Source organism: Bufo bufo, chromosome 3 (assembly GCF_905171765.1).
Source record: "Bufo bufo chromosome 3, aBufBuf1.1, whole genome shotgun sequence".
Lineage (NCBI taxonomy): Eukaryota > Metazoa > Chordata > Amphibia > Anura > Bufonidae > Bufo > Bufo bufo.
In genome coordinates this window covers 488773155-488801150 of record NC_053391.1, presented here as the reverse complement: position 1 = coordinate 488801150, position 27996 = coordinate 488773155, and the positions used below count along the sequence as shown (strand labels likewise).

Genomic DNA, 27996 nt, shown 5'->3' with positions numbered 1-27996 from the left:
CTTTTGCGGCCCCATTGAAATGAATAGGTCCGCACTCGTTCCGCAAAATTGTGGAACGGATGCAGAGCCAAAAATACGGTCGTGTGAATGTACCCTAAAAACATCACATCACATCACATAAAAACTGCTATTTCTTGTTACCTTGCCTCACAAAAAGTGTAATATAGAGCAACCAAAAATCATATGTACCCTAAAATACTACCAACAAAACTGCCACCCTATCCCGTAGTTTCCAAAATGGGGTAATTTTTGGGGAGTTTCTGCTCTAGGGGTGCATCAGGGGGGCTTCAAATGGGACATGGTGTCAAAAAAACAGTCCAGCAGAATCTGCCTTCCAAAAACTGTATGCCATTCCTTTCCTTCTGCACCCTGCCTTGTGACCGTACAGCAGTTTACGACCACATATGGGGTGTTTCTGTAAACTACAGAATCAGGGCCATAAATATTGAGTTTTGTTTGGCTGTTAACCCTTGCTTTGTAACTGGAAAAAATGGATTCAAATAAAAAATCTGCCAAAAGAGTGAAATTTTTAAATGTTCTCTCTATCTTCCATTAATTCTTGTGGAACACCTAAAGGGTTAACAAAGTTTGTAAAATCAATTTTGAATACCTTGAGGGGTGTAGTTTGTAAAATGGGGTCATTTTTGGGTGGTTTCTATTATGTAAGCCTCGCAAAGTGACTTCAGACCTGAACTGGTCCTGAAAAAGTGGGTTTTAGAAATTTTCGGAAAAATTTCAAGATTTGCTTCTAAACTTCTAAGCCTTGGAAAGTCCCCCAAAAAATAAAATGGCATTCTCAAAATGATCCAAAACATGAAGTAGACATATGGGGAATGTAAAATAATAACTATTTTTGAAGGTTTTACTATCCATTATAAAAGTAGAGAAATTGAAATTTGCTAATTTTTCCCAATATTTGGTAAATTTTGTATTTTTTTTATAAATAATAAAAAAAAATTTACTCCATTTTACCAGTGTCATGAAGTACAATATGTGACGAAAAAACAATCTCAGAATGGCCTGGATAAGTAAAAGCGTTTTAAAGTTATTCACACATAAAGGGTCACTGGTCAGATTTGCAAAAAATGGCCTGGTCCTTAAGGTGAAATATGGCCATGTCCTTAAGGGGTTAATAACCCTGTGCACTGGACCCGCCGTAGTTATGAAGAGGCACCAGCCGCTACATAACTTTGGTACATCCACCGCCACTTCTAAATGTAAGACTGCTTCCTTGCAGGCTTAAATTTAGACCATTTTCTACATCAAAAAATGCATAAAAAAAATGATAAATGAGATGGCCCCTCCCTTCCACACCCACACCATGCCCCCCTTTTTTTTTAGACCTGGCCTGAGCCGCAATCTGCGACAGATACAGGTGAAACTCGAAAAATTTGAATATCGTGCAAAAGTCCATTTATTTCAGTAATGCAAATTAAAAGGAATTACATTAATGCAGCTTAAAATTAGAATTTTGGGAAAAGGTTCGATATTCTAGGCTCAAAGTGTCACACTCTAGTCGGCTAATTAATCCATATCCCCTGAGCAAAGGATACCTCAAAATTGTGACTTTGGGGTTTCATAAGCTGTCAGCCATAATCATCAAAATTATAACAAATAAAGGCTTTTAAGTTGCATTACTAAAATAAATGAACTTTGCACGATATTCAAATTTTTCGAGTTTCACCTATATATGCCAGAAAACTTGTGTCGATTATTTAGTCTGTGTTCTGTTCCACCATTCCTGCACATGAGCACCCATGCCCAACTCTTTTGGGTCCCCATCAGACTGTAATGCTTTTCCTGATGACCAGATCGAAGTGGGGAGTCCTCTGTGATCACGCAGGGGTCACTTATGGCAGCAGAGGATACACAACCAGGATCAGAGACTCCACTAATGCAAGCTGTTAAAGCAAGAGCTAAGCTGCAGGGGATAGCTGAGCACCTTCTTAAAAATGGTGCGGGGCACCAGTGCAGAACATATTCTATGGCATTGTAGAATAAGGACCCTTAATTACAGACATTTATTGTTTAAAGCCAAATAAACTGTTGTGACTGCAAACTGTTTGATTAGTAATGCACATCTCTGTACATCAATGATAACTTAAGTTATCTTCAGGGTTGAGCAAATCGAAGTATCCAAAGTGGAATTCGATCCGAATTTCAGGGAAAATTCGATTCTTTGATTTGCCACGATGCCGAACTTTCTCGTGCTTTGTGACAATCAATGAATCAATTTTCCCTGAAATAGTGGTAAAAAAAAATTCATACTCACCTCATCCATTTGAGCGCAAAGAGGCCACTATGGCCATCTTGATTGAAAATCCTGCACAAAATCCTGTGTGCGGTGACATATAATGTCACTACGCCAGCCAGCGTGATGACATCATCACGCACTTCGCAAGATTTAACGTGGGATCTTCCATCAAGATGACTGTGGCGACCTCATCACGCTCAAATGGATACGTTTTATTTTTATTTTTAACTGATTAACCCCTGAAAGCCCTCATTTTTCAGCTCGGATGCCACATTCAGCTATGAACACGGCATCTGAGGGGTCCAATGCCGTTCCCCGTCATTGCGCCCGCTACTTACAAAGAAATGCACTTAGGGACGAAGTAACTGAAACTGATTCAAAGATGGAATTAAAAATCTTTACTATCTACAGATGTAATCGTTCGATATGAGCACAGAACTTACCCTGTAACTCCCAGACTTTCAATGGTACCATCTCATTAGTGCTTTCAATAAGATGTTTTCGGAATTCAACCAGATTGTCTTTAAGATCCGGGTACATTTGTCTTGGAGAAAAAGCAAAAGAAATAAGGGGACTTAAACACAGGTTAAAATGCTGTATATATTATAGCATATCATATTTCTGTTTATAGGAAGAAGCAAGGAAATATTTCTACTGATTAGGTATCTAGCTCACATTATCACTTTCTTTTTGTGAAGTAGCAAAAAAAGTTAGGAAAAGTTATGATCGCTATGCAACGCTGAATTCATATCGTGTTTTCTATATTTCACTTGTATTCAACATAAAAATTAAAAGAATGATCTTCATTTGTTTTTCGAGCATCAGTTGTTCTCGGTTTGTGTTGGTTCCATAAGCTTTCATTTATTTTTGATGGGAGAAAAAGTACAACAGACAGGACTAAAGTAATAATTCCTCTGTCATAAATAAGTGAAAACCAGACAAAATAGACACAAACTGGGCATAATTGATACAAAAAAATAAAAAAAAATTCCCATTTCTCTGACATTGAACACTGCGGTTTAATTACACTTGCAAGAGCATTGTCAGCAGGAACAATCCTTATTATGCCACGGATGCATGTATTTGATGAGTTTTAGTGGCAAACTCTTGTACAAGCAATGGAAGATGGTGAATTCGCTATAAATTATCCCCGTAACGACACCAGTTGCATGTAGAATTCCAGTGAGGGAGATGCAATGGATAGGTCTTTAGGTATAGTAATTTATTGAATGTACTTTGAAAAATGATGATAGAGGAAAAGACTGAAGGGCACAGGATATGAGCTTACAGAAAAGAGAAAGCTACAAGATGAATGCCATAATGAACGGCAACCATAGATAACTTCATAAAATCAAATGTCACAAATGTCATCAATGTACACTAAGTGGGTAACAAATAACACAAAATGCAATTAAATGTATAAGAAACCATAGCAGGGACTGTACACTCCCCGTCTAAAATCCTTGGATTTCACTATATGCACCGACATGAAAGGGGTTGTCCTGTCATGTATATTAAAGACTTAACATCAAGATAGGGCATCAATATCAGCGGCAGGGGTCTAACACCTGGCACCCTCAGCTGTTTGAAGAGGAGGCAGTGCCCCATGCAAGTGCTGCTTCCTATTCCTTACACTGCCGGTCGTCTCCGAAGCGAGTGTAATTACAAGTACTCACTCCATTCACTTTAATGGAGCGAGTACTTGTAATTACAGGGCACAGCTGTTAGGAGATGGCGCATAGTTTAATGATCAGGAAGCAGCACTCGCATGAAGCGCCGCCTCCTCTTTAAAACAGCTGAATGGCGGGATGCAAGGTGTTAGACCCCCGGTGATCAGATACTGATGACCTAACCAGACGATAGGTCATCAATAAATATGGCAGAAAAACCCCTTTAAGAAGTAATGTCTGTCTGATGTTAAACAAAGGTTCTGCAACTGTTCTTGTTATACTCAAATGGATAACTCATCCTTATATTGGAGAAGCCGCACTAGGCCTGTTGTAATCCAGCAGTCAAAGCTTGGGGCAAATATCCAAGGAAGAACACGGAGGAAGTCGACTTGAGAAAGTCTCTTCTGGCTTGACAGAGAATTACTTCTCAACATATATGAGCAGGACAACCTTGGATCTAGGCCTGATGAAAGATTAGAAGTCACCTTGTTTTGCAATAGTAACTCCTACCTTATGAACCTTGCCATCTTCACTAGGAAAGATCTTTGAGAAGTCCCACACGTCATGCATTTCTTTTCCCTTTCTGGTCCTTTATGAGAACACGATCTCCTACCTTTAAGTACAGTTTGGCGTACTGCCATTTTCTTTGTCCTTGAAGAAGGGTAATGTACTCCCTTTTCCATCTACTCCAGAAACAGTTAGTCAGATGCTGAACATGTTTCAACTGTCTCTGTTATGGATTACCAGAAGTGCATTCTTCTGTTGGTTTGGAACAGTTCCAAGTTTCTGAATGAGAAGGGTCGCTGGAGTAAGAATAGTAGCAAATTCAGAATCCAAGGATACAGGAACAAGAGGCCTTATGTTGACAATAGCAGACGGCTTACCTAAAAAAAGGTGGTCAATGTCTCATGAGTAAGCCTTGAGAAATCAGAATCCATGAGCATAGAATCCAATCTTACGAGTGATCATCCTTTCCCATGATCCGCCCATGTGAGAAGCATGGGGAGGGTTAAAGGGGTTAACCAAGACTAGAATAGATCTCCCAGAGTGGCCGAGCCGCAGTGATTAAGCTTACCTTATCCCCCGCCGCTGGGTTCGGTTTTCAATGCTCCATGGATGGCTCTTCTCCCTGCTGCCCTGAAATCAACATCCTGTTGACAGGGGGCACGTGACCACTGCAGCCAATCGCTGACCACAGCTGGTCCCAAAAATGCTCAATCAGCAATAAATGTGGAGACCAAGCAGGCCAAGAAAGTGTTGCAATATGGCGAAGACATTTCTGGGGAACACGTGTGTGCAGTTTAGCATTATTCTGCTGAAAAATGGGAGCTGGAACCTGTCAAGTGAGGGAATATGTGGCTGAAGGATGCTCTGTACATATCATATGTTAGTGTCCCTAATATCAATACTAGGGGTCACCGACTGTTGTATGTGATGGCTCCCCAGCTCATCACACCAGCAGTTGGGGTAGTGTGTCGCTCAACAGAAAAGGCTGGATGGAACCACACACCACAGGGCCTCCATACTGTCACGAACCAGCAGGTGTGAACCACTGTGCCACGTGTTCTACCTCCTCTAAGGCCGTTGTCTAAGTTAACCCCTCGATCTTCACAGTAACCCTGATGTTGGGGATAGACTTTCCCAAAGGGAACACCAGGTCGCTATCTCTTGAGGAGGATTGGCACACGAGGCAGCTGGTCCAGGCAGACCAGGAGGTACCTGAGCAAGGTACAAGAGGGTCGTAACCAGGAGCAACAGTGCAGGACCAAAGAATGAGGCAGAGGCGAAGTCAAACAGGCAATAGGTCAGGGCAGGCGTCACAGGTACAGGTCAGGCAATCCGGGTCGACAACAGGAAAGTCAAGGCAAGCAGGCAGGAATCAAACAGGTAAGGAAAACAAGTAAGAGTCAGGAACACAAGCAGATATCAGGAACCTTAGCAGGACACAAGGACCTTGACACTGAGGCATCTGGGAAGGGGGCTGAGCCACTTATATATGTGCAGGAGGGCTAGGATTGGTCAGCGAGGTCACATGACCTAACCCGTAAAGCCCAGGAAGTTATGCGTGCCGGCTCTTAAGGAAGTGCTGCAGGGAACAAGCAGAAAGCATGCAGTGACCAGGGCTGAGAAGAAACTGTGGAGCGGATCCCAGAACAACAGTACCTACACAGACAGGGCCCAGGACTGCAGCGGTGAATGGGAAGCACTGGCAGCAAATCACTGCTGAACACAGCGCCCGGGACCACGGTGGTAAGCAGGGGAACAGTGCCGTACAGCAGCTGCTGTTACACATACTCAAATCCACCTATCGTAGAATCCTAAAAAGAACATGCATTCGTCACTAACGGTTTCTAATTCATGACATCACTGCAAACAAAGGAGAAGTTGGCTGGCTGTCAATGGCAGAACAAGTAATGGGTGCCATGACTCCAAATTTTCTTCTGCTAAGCGCCTGGAAATGGTCTGGGCAAATAATGAAAGTGCCACCTATGACTGGACAGTGGACAGCGATATTGTGGGAACTGATCAGGCTTGTCAGCAGATCAAACAATCCTCTCTACTGTTGGTCTGTAAGGGCCACTTAGAGACACACAATGCGAACAGGCTCCATCTCTCAACACCTACTAAAAGCTAGGTAAGAACAACCTAGATGGCGGGCAATTTGCCAGAACGACCATCATGCATCTCTCAGTCCAATTATACCCCATCTCCAAGTCTGTCAACTGGGCAAAATATCTTTGAGAGGGTTGTAGAGGCATGTGTAGCAGTCAATGATCTCTCACCAAGAGGTACACTACCCAAAAGTTTCCTCTGAGAGGTATTTCAGAGGGCAGTGGGGGAAGCACTTCTAGGTCCTCTTGTGTCAAGACCCAGGTTAAATACATTTGAACCATTTAAACAGTTAAAGGGAGATTGTAAAATATCTGAAACTTTAATGGCTTATGTTATAAAAAAAATATAAAAATAAAAAATAAATGAATTCAGGGATACACTCAGAAATGTCTTAAAATGTGAGAATTTGGTACTGTACCTATGCAGTGTTTCTTTGCACCTCTTGTGCTAAAATAATCTAATAAGCTTTAAACCTGCTTCTTGTAGATAGATTCTTGCAATTATACAATACTACACAACAAAATCAAGGTTTCCTAACTTAAATAGTCGCAGTACCATTACACAATTTAATAGAGAATGGTGTCGATAGCAAATTTCTAAATCACTTCATTTAAAATATAAGCCTGCATCCATCTGGAAAAAAAAATCTGGAAAGTCATAGCCACCAGGGGTCTCACTTCCACCTAGAAGACAGAGAAGAAGTGTCGTGTCAGAGCTAGCCGAGACCCTAAGCCGGATTATAATAAAAAAATATAAAAATAAATGCTTCTACACTGCTTCTGAATTTACAGGAGCCTCCTGCTATTCTGTAAGTGGGAGTTCCCCCTCTGTTCTGTAAGCTCTGGAGCTCCAAACAAACATAGTGGGAAGTAAGGGAAAGGACGTGACAGCAGTACAGTGCTGCAAGATTTCAAAGAAGTGATACAACCCCTGCTTCTGAGTGAAATGTATCTAGCTGTGCAGCTGAAACAGGGAATAATGGGGCTGAAAAAAACAAGCCCCAAAAAGACAGATTCACAGTTATGATTGTACAAAGAAGCACAGCCATTATGCTAACATTTTTTGTGTAAAGTAAACTATTCAGTGAACTTGATAATAGATTACTAGAGATGTCCCGAACTATTCGCCGGCGAACATAGCTTGTTCGCGTTCGCCGCGGCGGGCGAACATATGCGATGTTCGGTCCGCCCCCTATACGTCATCATTGAGTAAACTTTGACCCTGTACCTCACAGTCAGCAGACACATTCCAGTCAATCAGCATACCCTCCCTCCCAGACCCTCCTATCAAAAAGTAAGGACAGCATCCATCTTCGATTCATTCTGAAGCTGCAGTGTCACAAATTTGACTAAGTTGTAATCGCAATGCGATTAATACAGGTTATATTAATCGCATTGAGAATTCAACTTAGAGCGATTTTTTTGATTTAAATCGGATTTTTTTAATATAAAATGCTTTTTGAGGAAAATATATTACCATCCAAAAGGTTATTCCATCATGAAATAAAGATTAGTTTTTTAATTATGTAGAATAAGGCTGTACGTAGACTTCCATATTGTTGAATGGATTAGGCAGTGGCTGAGGGACAGACAACAGAGGGTTGTAGTCAATGGAGTAAATTCAGACCATGGTCTTGTTACCAGTGGGGTAACTCAGGGATCTGTTCTGGGACCCATATTGTTTAATATATATTCCAGAAGGCCTCGATGGTAAGGTGTGTCTTTTTTCTGATGACACAAAGATTTGTAACAGGGTTGATGTTCCTGGAGCGATACACCAAATGGAAAAGGATTTAGGAAAACTAGAGGAATGGTCAAAAATCTGGCAACTAAAATTTAATGTTGATAAGTGCAAGATAATGCACCTGGGGCATAAAAACCCAAGAGCAGAATATAAAATCAGTGATACAGTCCTAACCTCAGTATCTGAGGAAAGGGATTTAGGGGTCATTATTTCAGAAGACTTAAAGGTAGGCAGACAATGGCATAGAGCAGCAGGAAATGCTAGCAGAATGCTTGGGTGTATAGGGAGAGGCATTACCAGTAGAAAGAGGGAGATGCTCATGCCGCTCTACAGAGCACTAGTGAGACCTCATTTGGAGTATTGTGAGACCATATCTCCAGAAGGATATTTATACTTTGGAGACAGTTCAGAGAAGAGCTACTAAACTAGTACATGGATTGCAGGATAAAACTTACCAGGAAAGATTAAAGGACCTTAACATGTATAGCTTGGAAGAAAGACGAGACAGAGGGGATATGATAGAAACTTTTAAATACATAAAGGGAATCAACAAGGTAAAAGATGAGAGAATATTTAAAAGAAGAAAAACTGCTACAAGAGGACATAGTTTTAAATTAGAGGGGCAAAGGTTTAAAAGTAATATCAGGAAGTATTACTTTACTGAGAGAGTAGTGGATGCATGGAATAGCCTTCCTGCAGAAGTGGTAGCTGCAAATACAGTGAAGGAGTTTAAGCATGCATGGGATAGGCATAAGGCCATCCTTCATATAAGATAGGGCCATGGTATTCAGTATATTGGGCAGACTAGATGGGCCGAATGGTTCTTATCTGCCGACACATTCTATGTTTCTATATGTGTAATTTTTTTGGTAAATAAATTCCATTAATCCATTCACAATGTCATGCTCTTCCAGAGGTTTTTGTAAGATTATTGGGCAGTTTCTCTGCCTACAAGATATTATCACAGATGCTTGGTTTACTTTTGCAGTTCTCAAAACTGAATTTGACTCAGCAGAGATCACATGCCTCTTCTTCACAGGAAAAATGTTATAACATGAACAGAGTTGAGAAAAATACCTTAATCCTAACTTCTACAAACCTATGAATGCAGAATCAACCTAATCAAACTAATATGAAAAGTTGTTTAAATTATCATCTACTTGCATATTATAAGTTATACCAGCAAGAATTAGTCTTTATGTAGAAAACTATGATTTAAATCAAGCCTTACTGACTAGTGATTTAAATCGTGATTTAAATTGTGATTTAAATCAAATCCACCCTGAACGCAGATCTAAATTGTAATCGCAATGCGATTAATACAGGTTATATTAATCGCATTGCGAATTCAACTTAGAGCTGGGTTCCTAATGGTTGGCGTTGCTATGGCTGGTGTCACCCGGTGCGGTAGAAAATGGTGTCACCCCTGCCCCCCCCCCCCCCCCCGAAGCCATAATAAAGAGATTAAGAGAAAAAAAAAGAAGTCACTAAGTCAGCTCCAATCAGATATCTGCATAGACCCAGAGTCTTGGTCTATGTGCAGATATCTGATTGGAGCTGACTTCTTATTTTCTCTTTTGCACATAAACGTTTAAACTATATTCCTTAGTAAAAATGACCAGTCCACACCATGTGGGTCTATATTTCTGAGGGCCCCCCTGAGCAAAGATTAGTAAATGTGGCCGGGTGGCCCCAGCCCACAGTTCAACCCAACCCCTTATGTCTCCTGGCCTGGGGCTGTCTCTATAATAATCCACAGTAATTTATGAATGGGGTTAGGTTATTAACTTATTATTATTGGGGTATTAGTAAAATAATTTGGTCTATAAAGTCAGAACCGCTCTAACTACCTCCTCCTCCCGGCACTAGAGACTCCTGCAGGGCAGCTGCCGCGGCGCCACACCACTCACCAGGCTGCAGTGAGTCACACCCCTGTCCCCCTTTACCACGTGACGGCGCGATGTGCTTGCTTGCGAAGTTTAGAAGTTGAACTTGTGAGAGAGAACTCCTGCGCCTGCAGGCCGCGGGTGACACCCCATCAGACTGGTGTCACCCGGTGCAGCCCGTACCCACCGCACCCCCCTCGCAACGCCACTGGATCTAAGTTGTAATCGCAATGCGTTTAATACAGGTTATATTAATTGCATTGCGATTACAACTTAGATCTGAGTTCCTAATGGTTGTATTGCTAGAATATAACGAAGATTGAGAATATAGTGCTATATTCATTATATTCGTCAATTCTAGCAATACAACCATTAGGAACTCAGATCTAAGTTGTAATCGCAATGCGATTAATACAGGTTATATTAATCGCATTGCGAATTTAACTTACCACACTCTGCGTCAACTACGTAATTTTCCATGGGAGTTTTGCCATGGATCCCCCTCCGGCATGCCACAGTCCAGGTGTTAGTCCCCTTGAAACAACTTTTCCATCACTATTGTGGCCAGAAAGAGTCCCTGTGGATTTTAAAATTCGCCTGTCTATTGAAGTCTATGGCGGTTCGCCCGATCGCGAACATTTGCGGAAATTCGCGTTCGCCAACGGAAAATTTTAGGTTCGCGACATCTCTATAGATTACCCATTATTTCGGGACTCTACTTGAATACACTAACTGGACCGAGTGCAGGGAGAGTTGGACACGTGTCATTCAAATATATAATTTACATTGTGATTTCAATGGCACAGTCTTAACACCTATAGATAAAAGATAACAACTCACACCGGTCCGGTCAGTCAAACACTGACTGATTTATAATATTCCACACAGCATACACAGATACAGCTGCCAGTTTGTAAACTTACATCAGCTTATCAAAGTAAAATCCTTGAACCTCTTCAGTGATTCCATCATATGATTTATCCGTAGAATTATGGGCTGCATTTACAGATCAGAAAAAGAAAGAAAAAAAAAAAATGTCAATTACTAGGTACCAGACCAGGGGTCAGCAACCTTCGGCACTCCAGCTGTTGTGAAACTACAATTCCCAGCATGCGCCATACATTTCTATGGGAGTTCAGAGAAGAGCAGAACAATTCTGTATGATGGGAGTTGTAGTTTCACAACAACTATAGTGCCGGAGGTTGCTTACACCTGTACCAGACTTAAACAGATATTAAAAGGTATAATAAAAGTTATAATAAATAGTCTATTTTAGGGTGCTATCAGCGAATTGCAGTGCGGATTGCATGCTGCAAACTTGACACCCAGCACCCTGGAACTACACAGTTCTATCCATTGTGCAGTGGATGGAGATGGTTACTGATGCGCTACTCTAATGCACAGGAGGGAGCAGCAATGCAGTAACCGTCTCCATCCACTACAGCTACTGTATGGACGAGTTTTGTAGTTCTGGCACCGAATTCCGACACCAGAGTTTTTCCAGTAGAGCTGACTGGTGAGGGAGTCGATCATATATTGATGGCCTGTTCTGAGGCCTACCTTGATAGGCCATCAACTGTAAAATCCTGATATACCCCTTTAAATCAACCCGGTTGTTCATGATTTTCTACAAAGCAACATGCACAATGAAAACAAGGTTGAGAAAAAAAAAAAATGCTACCCAGAGGGTTGCTTATAACTAGACAAAACCTTTAGTTGGGCTATCAAAACATCTTATTAAAAGTTTTTAGGAGTTTCGTCAGGGGTTAGCAGAGCCCACAAATGCCTAGAAAACTGAAAAAGGGCATCGCTGGCACAAAGACACGAAACTGAAAATGAATACTAAGGATGTGAGGATGTACATGATTATGAAGAAAAGACCATGTAGTAGGAGGTTTTCGTTTGGGAAGAAATGTCTGTAGATGGAGTAGAGGAACTTGTCAGAATAAAAACTGCGAACATAATTACAGCCTAATGTGTCAAGAATAGTGTCCTTCTGTGTCCTTTCCAAAAGGCTGACTGCTCTTTTCTAGTAGACAAAACATAAGCATTTCGATTTGATCTAGTGCTTTGTGAGGCAGAAAGTAATTTACATCTGATTTACTGCAATCTTTGGTTTTGGTCTGTAACCACATTATTAGAGAAAAACTGTAAATGAGAATTGCTTGTACATAAAAGGTCAATGAAACTCCCAGAACAAAAATACAGAAGCAGAACAAGAGTGTCTAGAACATGGAAATACATTTTTGTGTCATATGGACAGAACGCAAAGCCAATACAGTCAGGTCCATAAATATTGGGACATAGACACAATTGTAATTTTTTTTGGCTCTATACACCACCACAATGGATTTGAAATGAAACGAACAAGATGTGCTTTACCTGCAGACTGTCAGCTTTAATTTGAGGGTATTTACATCCAAATCAGGTGAACGGTGTAGGAATTACAACAGTTTGCATATGTGCCTCCCACTTGTTAAGGAACCAAAAGTAATGGGACAATTGGCTTCTCGGCTGTTCCATGGCCAGGTGTGTGTTATTCCCTTATTATCCCAATTACAATGAGCAGATAAAAGGGCCAGAGTTCATTTCAAGTGTGCTATTTGCATCTGGAATCTGTTGCTGTCAACTCTCAAGATGAGATCCAAAGAGCTGTCACTATCAGTGTAGCAAGCCATCATTAGGCTGAAAAAACACAACAAACCCATCAGAGAGATAGCAAAAACATTAGGCGTGGCAAAACAACTGTTTGGAACATTCTTAAAAAGAAGGAACATTCTTAAAAAGAAGGAACACACCGGTGAGCTCAGCAACACCAAAAGACCCGGAAGACCACAGAAAACAACTGTGGTGTATGACCGAAGAATTCTTTCCCTGGTGAAGAAAACACCCTTCACAACAGTTGGCCAGATCGAGAACACTCTCTAGGAGGCAGGTGTATGTGTGTCAAAGTCAACAATCAAGAGAAGACTTCACCAGAGTGAATACAGAGGGTTCACCACAAGATGTAAACCATTGGTGAGCCTCAAAAACAGGAAGGCCAGATTAGAGTTTGCCAAACGACATTTAAAAAAGCCTTCACAGTTCTGGAACAACATCCTATGGACAGATGAGACCAAGATCAACTTGTACCAGAGTGATGGGAAGATAAGAGTATGGAGAAGGAAAGGAACTGCTCATGATCCTAAGCATACCACCTCATCAGTGAAGTATGGTGGTGGTAGTGTCATGGCGTGGGCATGTATGGCTGCCAATGGAACTGGTTCTCTTGTATTTATTGATGATGTGACTGCTGACAAACGCAGCAAGATGAATTCTGAAGTGTCTGCTCATATTCAGCCAAATGCTTCAAAACTCATTAGACAGCGCTTCACAGTGCAGATGGACAATGACCCAAAGCATACTGCAAAAGCAACCAAAGAGTTTTTTTAAGGGAAAGAAGTGGAATGTTATTCAATGGCCAAGTCAATCACCTGACCTGAATCAGATTGAGCATGCATTTCATTTGCTGAAGACAAAACTGAAGGGAAAATGATCCAAGAACAAGCAGGAACTGAAGACAGTTGCAGTAGAGGCCTGGCAGAGCATCACCAGGGATGAAACCCAGCGTCTGGTGATGTCTATGCGTTCCAGACTTCAGGCTGTAATTGACTGCAAAGGATTTGCAACCAAGTGTTAAAAAGTGAAAGTTTGATTTAGGATTATTATTCTGTCCCATTACTTTTGGTTCCTTAACAAGTGGGAGGCACATATGCAAAGTGTTGTAATTCCTACACCGCTCACCTGATTTGGATGTAAATGCCCTCAAATTAAAGCTGACAGTCTGCAGTTAAAGCACGTCTTGTTCGTTTCATTTCAAATCCATTGTGGTGGTGTATAGAGCCAAAAATGTTAGAATTGTGTCAATGTCCCAATATTTATGGACCTGACTGTATATAGCGCTGTTATATTCCGCAGCGCTTTACAGACATAGCATCAAGCTGCCCCAAATGGGGCTCACAATCTAAGTTCTCTGTGGGAGGAAACACAAGCAAACACAGGGAGAACTCCATGCAGATGTTGTCCTTGGACACATTTAAACCAAGGACCCCAGCACTGCAAGGCACCAGTGCTAAACACTGAGCCACCGTGCTGCCCATACATAAATACATTCCAAAGTTATTACCACAAAAGCTGCCTCAAATTTGACCTTAAAGGGGTATTCTCATCTCAACATTTCTGGCATTTCCGTAGGATATCCAAACACAGCAAAAAAAAAAGAAAATGAAATGGCTCTCACCTGCTCTTCATCTGCTATGAACAAGGAACAAACGCACTTGGATGCGGGTAAGTGGAAATACAGTAGAAAGAAACCGGTAGACGAGGATTTTGTTTAACTGGATGTTTGATTTTTAACCTCTGAGATAAAGTACGGTTGCACCGTCTGCGTATTGTGCTAGATTACTTTTCTTTCTACTGGATATCCATAGGATATGCCACAATTGTTGCTGGTCCCACCTCAGTCACCCACACTAATCTTGAGAAATGGGCAATATATCACAGACACTTTGAATGGAGAATCTATTCACTTCTATATGAGTTCTGAAAATATCAGCTTAATGAAGTTGTCCAAGATTATAAAAAAAAAAATGCATATAATGTTATAACATACAAAATCCCCCCTTTGTTAACATTCCCTTTATGTTAGTAGGATCCCCTGAAAATAAGATCACAGGTAGTCCAATGGGTAGTACCCTCACTGATCAGTTGTAATTTCTGATCGAATCTGACAACAAGTGTTTCATTTAACAGCAGCACCATACCATGGGAGAAAATAGAATACATGGTGACCATTGAAATCAAGGGATCATTAGGAGTTCAGAAGAACATTTTTAAGACAACAAACAAAATGAAACATTTTGTAAAGCTTCTACAGTAAAATAGTTCACAGATAAAAATTAAAAGCTTAACCCAGTCCCTAGCTCACAATCAAAAATGTATTAATAGGTTTTTCATATATCGTACATCCAAAAGTACCTTCAACTTGGGTATCATCCATTGCTTTGTACTCAGTGTCTTTGATAGCAAGTTCAACCCCATAGCCAGACAGGTTCATTTTCCTAATACTTGGTTTCTAGAATAGAAGAATAAAGTTTAAAGATAAAGAGGGATTATATTAGCTCATTGTGAAGGGATGCAGTTTATAGAAAAATCACAGCACATCAATAGGCTCCATGTACTGTAGTACAATGATGTGTTGGGTCCTCAAAAGCAAGAGATTAATTAGTCATTCTCTCCTCTGGCTAATAGATGAGAGTCCTGAATAGGGAACCCCTCAGTTCACAAAGAAACTCCCCAAAGGGTATTTGAAAGAGTTTTTCTAACCTCCACAAAACACTGTATCCTAATCACTCCTGTGTTTCATAAATCTCAGATTACTGTGGATTACTACAAGTAATGTAAAGCTCATACATAAATTTCTGTAATCTAATAAACTATTATAACTTTAAAGGGAACCTGTCACCGGGATTTTGTGTATAGAGCCGAGGACATGGGTTGCTAGATGGCCGCTAGCACATCCGCAATACCCAGTCCCCATAGCTCTGTGTGCTTTTATTGTGTTAAAAAACCGATTTGATACATATGCAAATTAACCTGAGATGAGTCCTGTATGTGAGATGAGTCAGGGACAGGACTCATCTCAGGTTAATTTGCATGTGTATCAAATCGGTTTTTTGACACAATAAAAGCACAGAGAGCAATGGGGACTGGGTATTGCGGATGTGCTAGCGGCCATCTAGCAACCCATGTCCTCAGCTCTATACCCAAAATCCCAGTGACAGGTTCCCTTTAAAAGGGATGACAGAAAAAATTGGACAAGATTTTAAAATGAGAATATCATTTCACTATTTAAAAGTTATTTCTGTAAAATAAAATTTAACCACCATTTTTAAAAGATGGGACTGGTATTGATTTTACACATACTGTATTCCAGATGCAATTCTATGAAAATTAAGGTAAGGTGTTACAAATCGAGAAAGTAGCAAGGGTCATTAAGAATTGCAGATGATCACATTTTCAAGCACCTAGCTGCAATATGTAGCATGTGGGGGGGGGGGGGCATAAAAGCCAGATTGAAAACTAAATTTTAATAGCCACATGACACCTCAAAAAGTAGTTCAAGTCACGTGGGATGCCTCTTGTTCATCGAAATGGCTGTTAATGACACTTGTCACAAACTGAGAGGGACAGTATCCTTGAACTGAGAGACCTTGCCTTATCTCTCCAGCAGATCCCTACATGCCTAGGCCGAGATGTCAGCACTGTTCAACACTGCATACCCCTGTGGTTGGGAGAACAAGGATGAACTGGAATGAACCTTTGCAAGGAAGGATCATGTGATTAGAAAAAATGATGTGTAGTGATCCTTTCTGTACTGCAAGTGAAATTGGACATCACATCCCAAGTCTAGGACACAAACAGTGTCTATTAGTGTCCGTGTCTACAAACCATTACAAGTCATTTGCATGACATTGGACTACGAGACAGACGTCTAGCTACAGGTGTTCAATTGACCCCAGCCCACCGCTATCAAAGGCTATTGTGGTGAACAGAAAGATAGCAATGGAGGTTTATTCTCTTCAGCGATGAATCCTGTTTTTTTTCCTCTGAAGCAATGCTTCTGTAGCCGGAAATTGGTCTGCTGGAGATCATATGGGCAACACCATGAAGAGGCCTTCACAAGAGAATGTCCCACTGGTCCTTCTCACAGGATCATGGTGTGGAGTGGCATAACGTATGGTAGCCAGAACCCTTAATTTCAGGTATACTAAAAACGGTCCCCAATGCATGGAACGGCCGGCACACATTTGTGTACGTGAACCCTAAAGATGTGGAGATCTTTATAAAGGTAAGGATGAAGATAGAGATCAAGTTGGTAGAAGTGGTAGCCTATGCTGTACTGTGTTTTGTGTACTGAAAACATGGCTATTGGATCTAATTAAGAAGTATCATGGTGCAGTGATTTAGTACTTGGAGTAAAACATTTTATATATGTTCACAATTCTATAATTTGTGGGTGAACAAGGATAAAACACATATCATTGGGTATATCAGGGTGGCAATTTTTTTTTAGAGGCAAATAAGGCTACTTTCACACTAGCGTTTCTCTTTTCCAGTATTGGGAACAGTCATAGGGTCTCAATACTGGAAAAAAAACACTTCCGTTTTGTCCCCAATCATTGTCAATGGGGACAAAACTGAACTGAACAGAACGGAGTGCTCCAAAATGCATTCTGTTCCGTTCTCATACCAGAGAGCAAACCGTAGCATGCTGCGGTTTGCTTTACGTCCAGGGATGGGGAGCAAAACGTCAATGGGGACGGAGCTGTTTTCTCTGACACAATAGAAAACTGATCCGTCCCCCATTAACTTTCAATGGAGTTCATAACGGATCCATTTTGGCTATGTTACAGATAATCCAACCGAATCCGTTCATAACGGATGCAGATGGTTGTATTATCAGTAATAGAAGCGTTTTTGCTAAACCCTGCCGGATCCAGTGTGAAAGTAGCCCTATTTATTCATTTCTTTTATTCCCTTATATTTGCCAGAACTAGATGGCATACACCCCCATATCATAAGAGATTTAAGTAATGTCATAGACAGACCCTTATTTCTAATATTTAAATTATAACTGTCATATTTTATTTTGTTTCTAGTTTATTAGAGCCAGGTATGTATACCTCAGTCTGTCAATGACCGCCAAAAGATCTTTATAATAACAGCTTTCATTAATGTCCCCTCTCCCTTTTCACTGGTCCCTTAAAAGATCGTTGCTAGGGCTTTTCTGTCTTCCTTTTAGTGTAAGCAGAAGACAGACACTGCACACCTGCATTAGGCTTGGCTGTCAGGAAGCTGCTGGCTACAGCAAGTGTGTATGTGAAGTGAGGGAAGGCAGTTTTGCCCTCAAAGAACTGGCAGAAGACCCATCTTGAGAAGATCCTCATATTGTAGGATTCAAAACAGCCATAACTAAGGGAAAAGCTCAAGGAAAACAGTGGTATGTGAAGAAACTAAAGATTGCTTTGTGCATAATGCTGCAGCAGCAGTAACATATGCTAAAATTGATTATATATTTTTTTAATGAAAACATGACAGTTACACTTTAAGGACTCTATACTGACAAAGAGCGTTCCACAGGATTGCCGCTTAGCAAATGTTGTGACAATATTCAAAAAGGTGTCAAAAACAGAGCCTGGAAACTATAGGTCAGTAAGTTTAGCATCTGTCACGGGTAAACTGTTTGAGGGTTTTCTAAGAGATGCTATCTTGGAGCACCTCAATGAAAATAAGCGAAAAACGCCATATCAGCATGGCTTCGTGAGGGATCGGTCATGTCAAACTAATTTAATCAGTTTCTAGACTTGACCGTGGCAAATCAATGGATGTCGTATATCTGGACTTCTCCAAAGTATTTGATACTGTGCCACATAAAAAGGTTAGTATATAAAATTAGAATGCTTGGAATGGGGGAAAATGTGTGCAACTGGATCAGTGATGGAAAACATTAACGGTACACACTCAGAGTTGGTCACTGTCACTAGTGGGGTACCACAGGGGTCAGTATTGGGCCTTATTCTCTTCAATATATTTATTAATGATCTTGTAGAAGGCTTGCACAGTCAAATATAAATTTTTGCAGATGACACTAAACTGTAAAGTAATTAACATGGAAGAGGACAGTGTACTGCTACAGATGGATCTGGATAGATTGGAGGCTTGGGCAGAGAAGTGGCAGATGAGGATTAACACTGACAAATGTAATGTTAGGCACATGGGAAGGAATAATGCAAGTTACGCGTACACAGGCATGGCATGGGATTCAGCCAGTTCCCTCCAGTTCTCCAGATCCGGTTGTTAAAATTACAACTGGATCGGAGAACCGTGTTAACAGCTGAGTACCGATCCAGTGCTCTGGCCATGGCAGGGAAGCTGGAGATGTTAGCTTTCATTGTTTTGCATGCCGCTGATAGTTTAGCTCCTTAGTTGGGTGGTATGTGTGCGTGTAGTGTATATATGGTGCATTTACAGTTGAAAACAGAAGTTTACATACACTATATAAAAAGACACATATGCGTGTTTTTCTCAATATCTAAAATGAAATCAGAATAAACCTTTCCTATTTTTGGTCAATTAGGATTACCATAATTATTATTATTTGCCAAGTGTCAGAATAACGAGAGAGAGAATATTTTAAGGCATTTTATTACTTTCTGCAATGTCAAACGTTTACATACACTAAGATTACTATGCCTTTAAACAATTCTGGACTGCCCAAATGATGATGTCATGTGTTTGGAAGCTTCTGTTAGGTTTGTTGGCAACATCTGAGTTAAATTAGAGACACATCTGTGGTTGTATTTAAATTCACACCTGAATCACACTGCTTCTTTGTGTAGCATCATCAGAAAGTCTAAAGAAATCAGCCAAGATATCAGGAAGAGAATTGTGGACTTGCACAAGTCTGGCTCAACCTTGGGTGCAATTTCAAGATACCTGAAGGTGCCTCGTTTATCTGTACAAACAATTATACGCAAGTACAAACAATGTCCAGCTATCATACCGCTCAGGAAGGAGATGGGTTCTGTGTCCCAGAGATGAACGTGCTTTGGTCCGACATGAACATATCAATCCAAGAACAAAAGCAAAAGACCTTGTGAAGATGCTGGCGGAAGCTGGTAAGATTGTGTCAATATCCACAGTGAAACGAGTACTGTATCAACATGGGCTGAAAGGCCACTATGCCAGGAAGAAGCCATTACAAAAAAAAAAACAATAAAAAGCCAGATTAATGTTTGCAAATGCACATAGTAACAAAGACTTACATGTTTGGAGACATGTCCTGTGGTCTGACGAAACTAAAATTGAACTTTTTGTCAATATCGACCATCGTTACGTTTGGAGGAAAAAGGGAGAAGCTTGGAAGCCTAAGAACACCATCCCAACTGTGAAACACAGGGGTGGTAGCATCATGTTGTGTTTTTTTTTTTGCTGCAGGAGGGACTGGTGCACTTCACAAAATAGATGGCATCATGAGGAAAGAAGATTATGTGGAAACACTGAATCAACATCTCAAGACATCAGCCAGGAACTTAAAACTTGGGCGGAAATGGGTCTTCCAAATGGACAATGACCCGAAGCATACTGCCAAACTGGTTACAAAGTGGCTTAAGGATAACAAAGTCAATGTTGTGGAGTGGCCATCACAAAGCCCTGATCTCAATCCTATTGAAAATTCATGGGCAAAGCTGAAAAGGCAGGTGCGAGCAAGGCCACCAACAAACATGGCTCAGTTACACTGTTTTGTCAGGAAGAATAAGCCCAAATTCAGATCAACTATTCTGAGAAGCTTGTGGAAGGATATCCAAAACGTTTAACCCAAGTCATACAGTTTAGGCTAGTTTCACACTTGCGGCAGGACGGATCCGACATGCTGTTCACCATGTTGGATCCGTCCTGCGGCTATTTCGCCGTGCCCCCGGGCCGCCGCTCCATCCCCATTGACTATAATGGGGACGGGGGGCGGAACTCCGGCGCAGCACGGCGCAGCACGGCGGTGCACGGCGAAAGCCGCCGGACTAAAAAACCTGACATGCAGTAATTTTAGTCCGGCGGCCTTTCGCCGTGCACCGCCGCGCTGCGCCGGAGCTCCGCCCAAGTCCCCATTATAGTCAATGGGGACGGAGCGGCGGCCCGGGGGCACGGCGAAATAGCCGCAGGACGGATCCGACATGGTGAACAGCATGTCGGATCCGTCCTGCCGCAAGTGCGAAAGTACCCTAAAGTGCAATGGTACCAAATATTAATGAAATGTATGTAAACTTTTAACTTTGCAGAAAGTAATAAAATGCCTTAAAACATTCTCTCTCTCATTAGTCTGGCATTTGGCAAATAATAATTATGGTAATCCTAATTGACCAAAAACAGGAAAGGTTTATTCTGATTTCATGTCAGATATTCAGAAAAATATTCATATGTCTTTTTATATAGTGTATGTAAACTTCTGGTTTCAACTGTATGCATGTGTACCATGAATATGGTGTATTTATGTGTATGTGTGTTGCATATATATGGTGTATGTATATGTTAACATGTGTCACGACACCGCGTGTCCGCTGTTCCTGCCCATACGTAGGAATTTTAGTGGATAGCAAACTAAACTGTAGAAACCAGTGTCAGCCAATAAGTTAATAGGTTGCATCAAAAGGGGCATAGATGCCCGTGCTGAGATCATAGTGTTGCCACTTTACAAACCACTAGTCAGACCACACATGGAGTACTGTGTACAGTTCTGGGCTCCTATGAACAAGGCAGACAGAGCTGGAGAGGGTTCAGAGAAGGGCAACTAAAGTAATAACTGGAATGGGTGTGCTACAGTACCCAGAAAGATTATCAAAATTAGGGTTTTTCACTTTGGAAAAAAGATGACTGAGATGAGATCTAATAACCATGTATAAATATATCAGGGGTCAGTACAGAGATCTCTCCCATCATCTATTTATCCCCAGGACTGTGACTGTGACGAGGGGACATCCTCTGCGTCTGGAGGAAAGAAGGTTTGTACACAAACATACAAGAGGATTCTTTACGGTAAGAGCAGTGAGACTATGGGACTCTCTGCCTGAGGAGGTGGTGATACTGAGTTCCCTAAAAGAATTCAAGAAAAGCCTGTGAAATAATATTACAAGCTATAGCCACTAGAAATGGGTCGTTGATCCAGGGAGTTATTCTAACTGAGTCGGGAAGGGATTCTTTTTTCCCCCTAAAATAAAGGAGAATTGGCTTCTACCTCACAGTTTTTTGCCTTCCTCTGGATCAACTTGCAGGATAACAGGCTGAACTGGATGTTACTCTATAGCGCTGACATACTGTATACAGCAGCACTTTACATACATTGTCATCACTTACATTTCCCAATGGGGCTCACAATCTAAGGGCTCATGCACATTCTGTGTCCGTTCCGTTTTGTTTACAGCGGAACCATTCACTTCTATGGGGGCTTCAAAAAAACAGAAAGGACTGTGTGTGCATTCCATGTCCATAGCTCCACATGGCCATTTCGCAAAAAAATAAAACATGTCCTATTATTGTCTGCATTACGAACAAGGATAGGACTGTTCTATTAGGGGCTGCAAAATGAGGAATGCACACTGCTGGTATCCATGTTTTGCGGAGCAAAAAACATCCAACGGTCATGTTCATGACCCCTAAGTATGTCTTTGGAGTCTGGGCAGAAACCGAAGTAGCTATAGGAAACCCACGCAAACATGCAGATGTTGTCCTTGATCAGAATCGAACCTAGGACCCCAGAGTTGCAAGGCCTCAGCACTAACCACTGAGCTCCCATGCTGCCCCCAAAAAATGACCTTTGTAAGCAAGGATAAAGAGGTGACCCTTCAACCATGGACTTTCACTATACTGTTTGACTCATGGCATGGTTATTTGTTGTTCTATGTAGAAATCAGTACAATTGTGTACTGCAGATGTGTGAAATCCTTTTTTTCAACTGAAGAACCTTTGCCAATATATTAACGGTTTTATTACCACCATGTATGTTTTTTTTTTATGTGCATGTTTTTTTTTTGTATACACGGATCCGTATAGGTACATATATATACAAAAAGTGCAGGTCCCATTTCTGTGCAGTTCACACATGCAAATTTGTTCTGCAAATACAGATGGAAAATGGACAAATGTAAAACAAAATACAGAACAAAAAGGGAACAAATCCAAAAAAAATTAAAAATTATATTGTGCACCTGTGTTTCACCTGCATTTTCGTACACAAGGGTAAAGTAGACCTTAGTTCAGTATTGTCAGTCAGTATTTGCAAGCCAAAACCAGGAGTGCAACCCACAGAGAAAAAAATACAATAGAAAGACATGTTCTGGAACCACTACTGGTTTTGGCTTACAAATACTGATGGACAATACTGACCAAATTCTGAAGGTGCGGTTGCCACTGAGTCTAGATTAAAAAAATATATAATCCACCACACAGAAAATACATACCCCACAAAACCATATTGCTATGCCAACAGACCTGTATGTAATGTCGTAGAACATAAATGAGCTCCTCACTTTCTGCTTTTTCAATCAGCATTTTATGAAAGTTGGCAAATGCTTTGGTACCAATTTCTGCATACAAAATAACAACTGGCGCAGTCTTGGAAAGAGTAGGGAAGATATGATCTCCTTTATATAAGTAAGGCCTTGGCCTACAAATAAGATAAGAAAGAATATGTTGTGACTTGAATCTTAATGTTATTTCATTGTTGACTGTACACACACGTTACAAAGAAGTAAGCAATAACATTACCGATCCAGCGCATCCTTCAAAAGATTTTTAATCTGACTTGCTTTGCAGGTGTGTTTCCCGTGGATAGAAGCAAATGCACCGCAACCTTCTGGAGGAGGCTCATCAGCCGCAATCTAAAATGTTAATAATTAAACTTAAACAAGATGCTTTAATTGCACTTGAAAAATTCGAAATGATCACATATTTCTTGATTAGAATTGCTTGCCGCCTAGTTTTGGTGTGAGATCTTGTGGTTAATGTACTGTACTACAGCAGGTATACACTTATGATAAACTTTTTTTTTATAACTTTTTTGTCCCAATAGGGGTCTTACAGTACATACATCATAGTTCTGTACAGCAGTGTATTATACCTGTAGGTTCTGATCATTAGCCAACTGTCAAACCCCTTAGATGCTACGGTCACTATTAGGGGGTAAAAGGGCTATGACACGATTGATGTAAAAAATTAAAACCATACACCGTATAGTATATGACTATATAACATTACTCTTATAGCACTAAATGCAAAGGTTATATGTATAAAAACTAATACCCCATTTTGTAATGAAAAATAACTGAGGTTCTTGGCAAATATATTTTGATCAAAACACTTACCAAGTGCTGTTATATTGTTTTTTTAGTTTATTGGTGGCCATGTACACTTGTGTATCTATTCATCATATTGTGCACAATGTTTTTACCCTATTTTATGGGGGGGGGGGGGGTTTGTCTTTGCAATACACAGTTGGAGGTGTGACAACCTCTAAGTCTGAATGCACTCCTATTATCCCACAAGCAGCTTTCAATTAGGTGATACATATAGCAGAGTTTGCTCTTCCTATTATTGGAAGCCTAAATGCACACAGAGTTAACAAGAAGTAATAAAGATGTGGATATCATTCTTAATTAAGTAAAATGGCCCCCATATCCTCCAGATCTCAGCTAACGCCTTATTCACTTAAGTTCCGAAAGGACCCTCCTCCCTGATGCGTCATATGACGTATGCTGTACTGCTGTTAGAGTGAAGCCATTACAATATGGCACTTGCACTTAGATGTTTACATAGTTTGCATACCAGAGTTGGTAAAACAATGCACAATGCGCAGATGCCAAGAGTTATCTCTTTTCTTGTTTTGGTATTCTAGCCAATGAAACAATGCCACGAGCCTCAGGGGGATGCCCCCTCTGATGTACATATATACTGCCTAACTTACTGTAATAAATCAGAAACTGCTTTGACCCTTGCCTGGTGTCAGTGTGGGTTCTTCCATGCATGTAAAAATCATAGGATCAGAACAATGTGAAGCAGTAGAGCAAACGTAATTAGCCCTGATTGAGGGCATCTTCAACAGTTTGGCGACCAACGTGGGGCCTCAGAAGAAGGTAGCATCAGTAGCCGAAGGTCTGTCACTTGAGGACGGGGACTGCAGCCCCAGAGACAAGGTAAGAAAATTGATTATGTTACCTGCCTCTTGTACCCCGCTGTGCTGTGGTGACCTGTTCTGCTGGTTGATGTTACATTACCCCGTCAGTAGCAGCTTGAGCTGATGCTGAAAACCTGAGGCCCTAGAACCATAGACTGAATGGGTACTTCTTTTCTGTCTGTGTTTCTTATCAGGCACCTTCACAGTTAACAATTAAGAAGAGCAATAGCATTCCCCTGGCAGGGATGGGGAGCTTAAGACAGGGGCTATAGTAAATTTCTGCGAGACCTGGACTGGGGCATCTCTAGAGATCACCCCTTAGGAGGTGGCAGAGGGAATAGCCCCGGGAAGGGGGGGGGGGACAATAGATTTCTGCTGGACCTGGACTGAGGTATCTTTACAGATCTCCCCTTAGGATCTCCCCTTAGGAGGTGGCAGATTGAGTAGCCCCAGGGGACTACGGTAAATTTCTGCAGGACCTGGACTGGGGCATCTTACAATATCTCCCCTTAGGAGGCGGCAGACCTGCAGGACCTGGACTGGGGCATCTTAAGTGATCTCCCCTTAGGAGGCAGCAGGTGGATTAGTCCCGGCTGGCAGACCAGACGTGAGAGAGTCAGGGAAAAAATAAAATAAAAAATTATGATAGATAGATAGATTATATATATATATATATATATATATATATATATATATACATATACATATATATATATACACACACACACAGACACACACACACACACACACTCACCTAAAGAATTATTAGGAACACCATACTAATACAGTGTTGGACCCCCTTTTGCCTTCAGAACTGCCTTAATTCTACGTGGCATTGATTCAACAAGGTGCTGATAGCATTCTTTAGAAATGTTGGCCCATATTGATAGGATAGCATCTTGCAGTTGATGGAGATTTGAGGGATGCACATCCAGGGCACGAAGCTCCCGTTCCACCACATCCCAAAGATGCTCTATTGGGTTGAGATCTGGTGACTGTGGGGGCCATTTTAGTACAGTGAACTCATTGTCATGTTCAAGAAACCAATTTGAAATGATTCGAGCTTTGTGACATGGTGCATTATCCTGCTCGAAGTAGCCATCAGAGGATGGGTACATGGTGGTCATGAAGGGATGGACATGGTCAGAAACAATGCTCAGGTAGCCCGTGGCATTTTAACGATGCCCAATTGGCACTAAGGGGCCTAATGTGTGCCCAGAAAACATCCCCCACACTATTACACCACCACCACCAGCCTGCACAGTGGTAACAAGACATGATGGATACATGTTCTCATTCTGTTTACGCCAAATTCGGACTCTACCATTTGAATGTCTCAACAGAAATCGAGACTCATCAGACCAGGCAACATTTTTCCAGTCTTCAACAGTCCAATTTTGGTGAGCTCGTGCAAATTGTAGCCTCTTTTTCCAATTTGTAGTGGAGATGAGTGGTACCCGGTGGGGTCTTCTGCTGTTGTAGCCCATCCACCTCAAGGTTGTGCGTGTTGTGGCTTCACAAATGCTTTGCTGCATACCTCGGTTGTAACGAGTGGTTATTTCAGTCAACGTTGCTCTTCTATCAGCTTGAATCAGTCGGCCCATTCTCCTCTGACCTCTAGCATTTTCGCCCACAGGACTGCCGCATACTGGATGTTTTTCCCTTTTCACAGCATTCTTTGTAAACCCTAGAAATGGTTGTGCGTGAAAATCCCAGTAACTGAGCAGATTGTGAAATACTCAGACCGGCCCGTCTGGCACCAACAACCATGCCACACTCAAAATTGCTTAAATCACCTTTCTTTCCCATTCTGACATTCAGTTTGGAGTTCAGGAGATTGTCTTGACCAGGACCACACCCCTAAATGCATTGAAGCAACTACCATGTGATTGGTTGACTAGATAATTGCATTAATGAGAAATAGAACAGGTGTTCCTAATAATTCTTTAGGTGAGTGCAATCAATAAATAAATATATATATATATATATATATATATATATATATATATAATCAAAATTCTGCACAGGGTGAGCTCTGCTTGGTGGTAAAAAGGGGAAGGTGCCGCTTGTTCTTCTCTTGTTTATGATTGAGTGGTTAAGCTCATTGATTGTGTGTCTCCCCCGAGAGGAAGGACTGTCAAAACTTGAGTCCGGTTGTGGTCATCAGGGAGTGTTGTGTCTGTCTGTCTGTGTACCATAGGGTGTACCGTGTCTCTGTTGCCCGATGAATATACGGCCATGCAGCTGCGGGTGTGTATGAAGGGAGGGAGCGGGGTCCACAGGGGGGGGGGGGGGGTGACATCACGACATTGGAATGTGTGATAGCGAGTACAATGCCTGCAATACTAACAAACTAACAAGGCAATGTATGTGAGGTACTGAGTGTGCATGTATGAAGCTCCAGAAAATGTTATTTGTTAAAAAGTTCAAAAACTTGTGTGTGTCAATTTATGGGAAAAGTTTCTTTATGTCTGTCCTACATTGAATGTTATATCTGTGTGGACCAGGAATGTGACCTTGGGTATTGCCAAATAGAAAACTGACTAGTAGAGGAAGGTCACACTGCCAAGTTTACTGTGTGCGAAATCACCTCTACTGATGTGATGAGGCCAAATTAAGAGTTAAATGGAGAATGAAAAAAATTATCGTCAGAGATATAGGGAGGTGTGTGCTCTGGCTTTAGGCCAAAAAGGAGTGAAATTATTACAAAGTTTCTCACAGGCGTAAACACAGGACATTCAGCCTTGTATTTAGAACATTCTATTCTAGATATTCTAAAAAACAATGCAAGCACCAGCATGAAAATAATTAAGTATAAGAAATTAGGCTGGACACAAATGTATGATGAACAGACAAGTAATTATTTTTACATGCCGCTGATACTACCCTCCAAGATGGCGTTGAGAGACCCTACCACACCCACAGCGGCCATCTTAGCTAAGGTAACTTCTTCACCAGCGGCCATCTCAACTAATAAAATTTCTGGCCTGGCTACCATCTTAACTCCTGCAACTTCCAGCCGGCCCAGTGCCATCTTAACTGAGGGACCTTCCTGCCCAGCAGCCA

The 27996-nt window shown here is 41.3% G+C and overlaps 1 protein-coding gene across 2 annotated transcripts in view; it reads right to left on the bottom strand.

The window, feature by feature from the left end:
• UGGT2 (UDP-glucose glycoprotein glucosyltransferase 2) overlaps window positions 1-27996 on the bottom strand; it is a 499843-nt gene that overhangs the window by 428588 nt on the left and 43259 nt on the right. For both annotated transcript variants that reach the window (XM_040425306.1, XM_040425307.1), the window contains exons 4-8: window positions 23526-23638; window positions 23250-23424; window positions 15183-15279; window positions 11090-11162; window positions 2698-2798 (exon numbers count right to left, since the gene is read on the bottom strand). In XM_040425306.1, the coding sequence (XP_040281240.1) occupies window positions 2698-2798; window positions 11090-11162; window positions 15183-15279; window positions 23250-23424; window positions 23526-23638 (559 nt within the window). The remainder of the gene's footprint in view (window positions 1-2697; window positions 2799-11089; window positions 11163-15182; window positions 15280-23249; window positions 23425-23525; window positions 23639-27996) is intronic.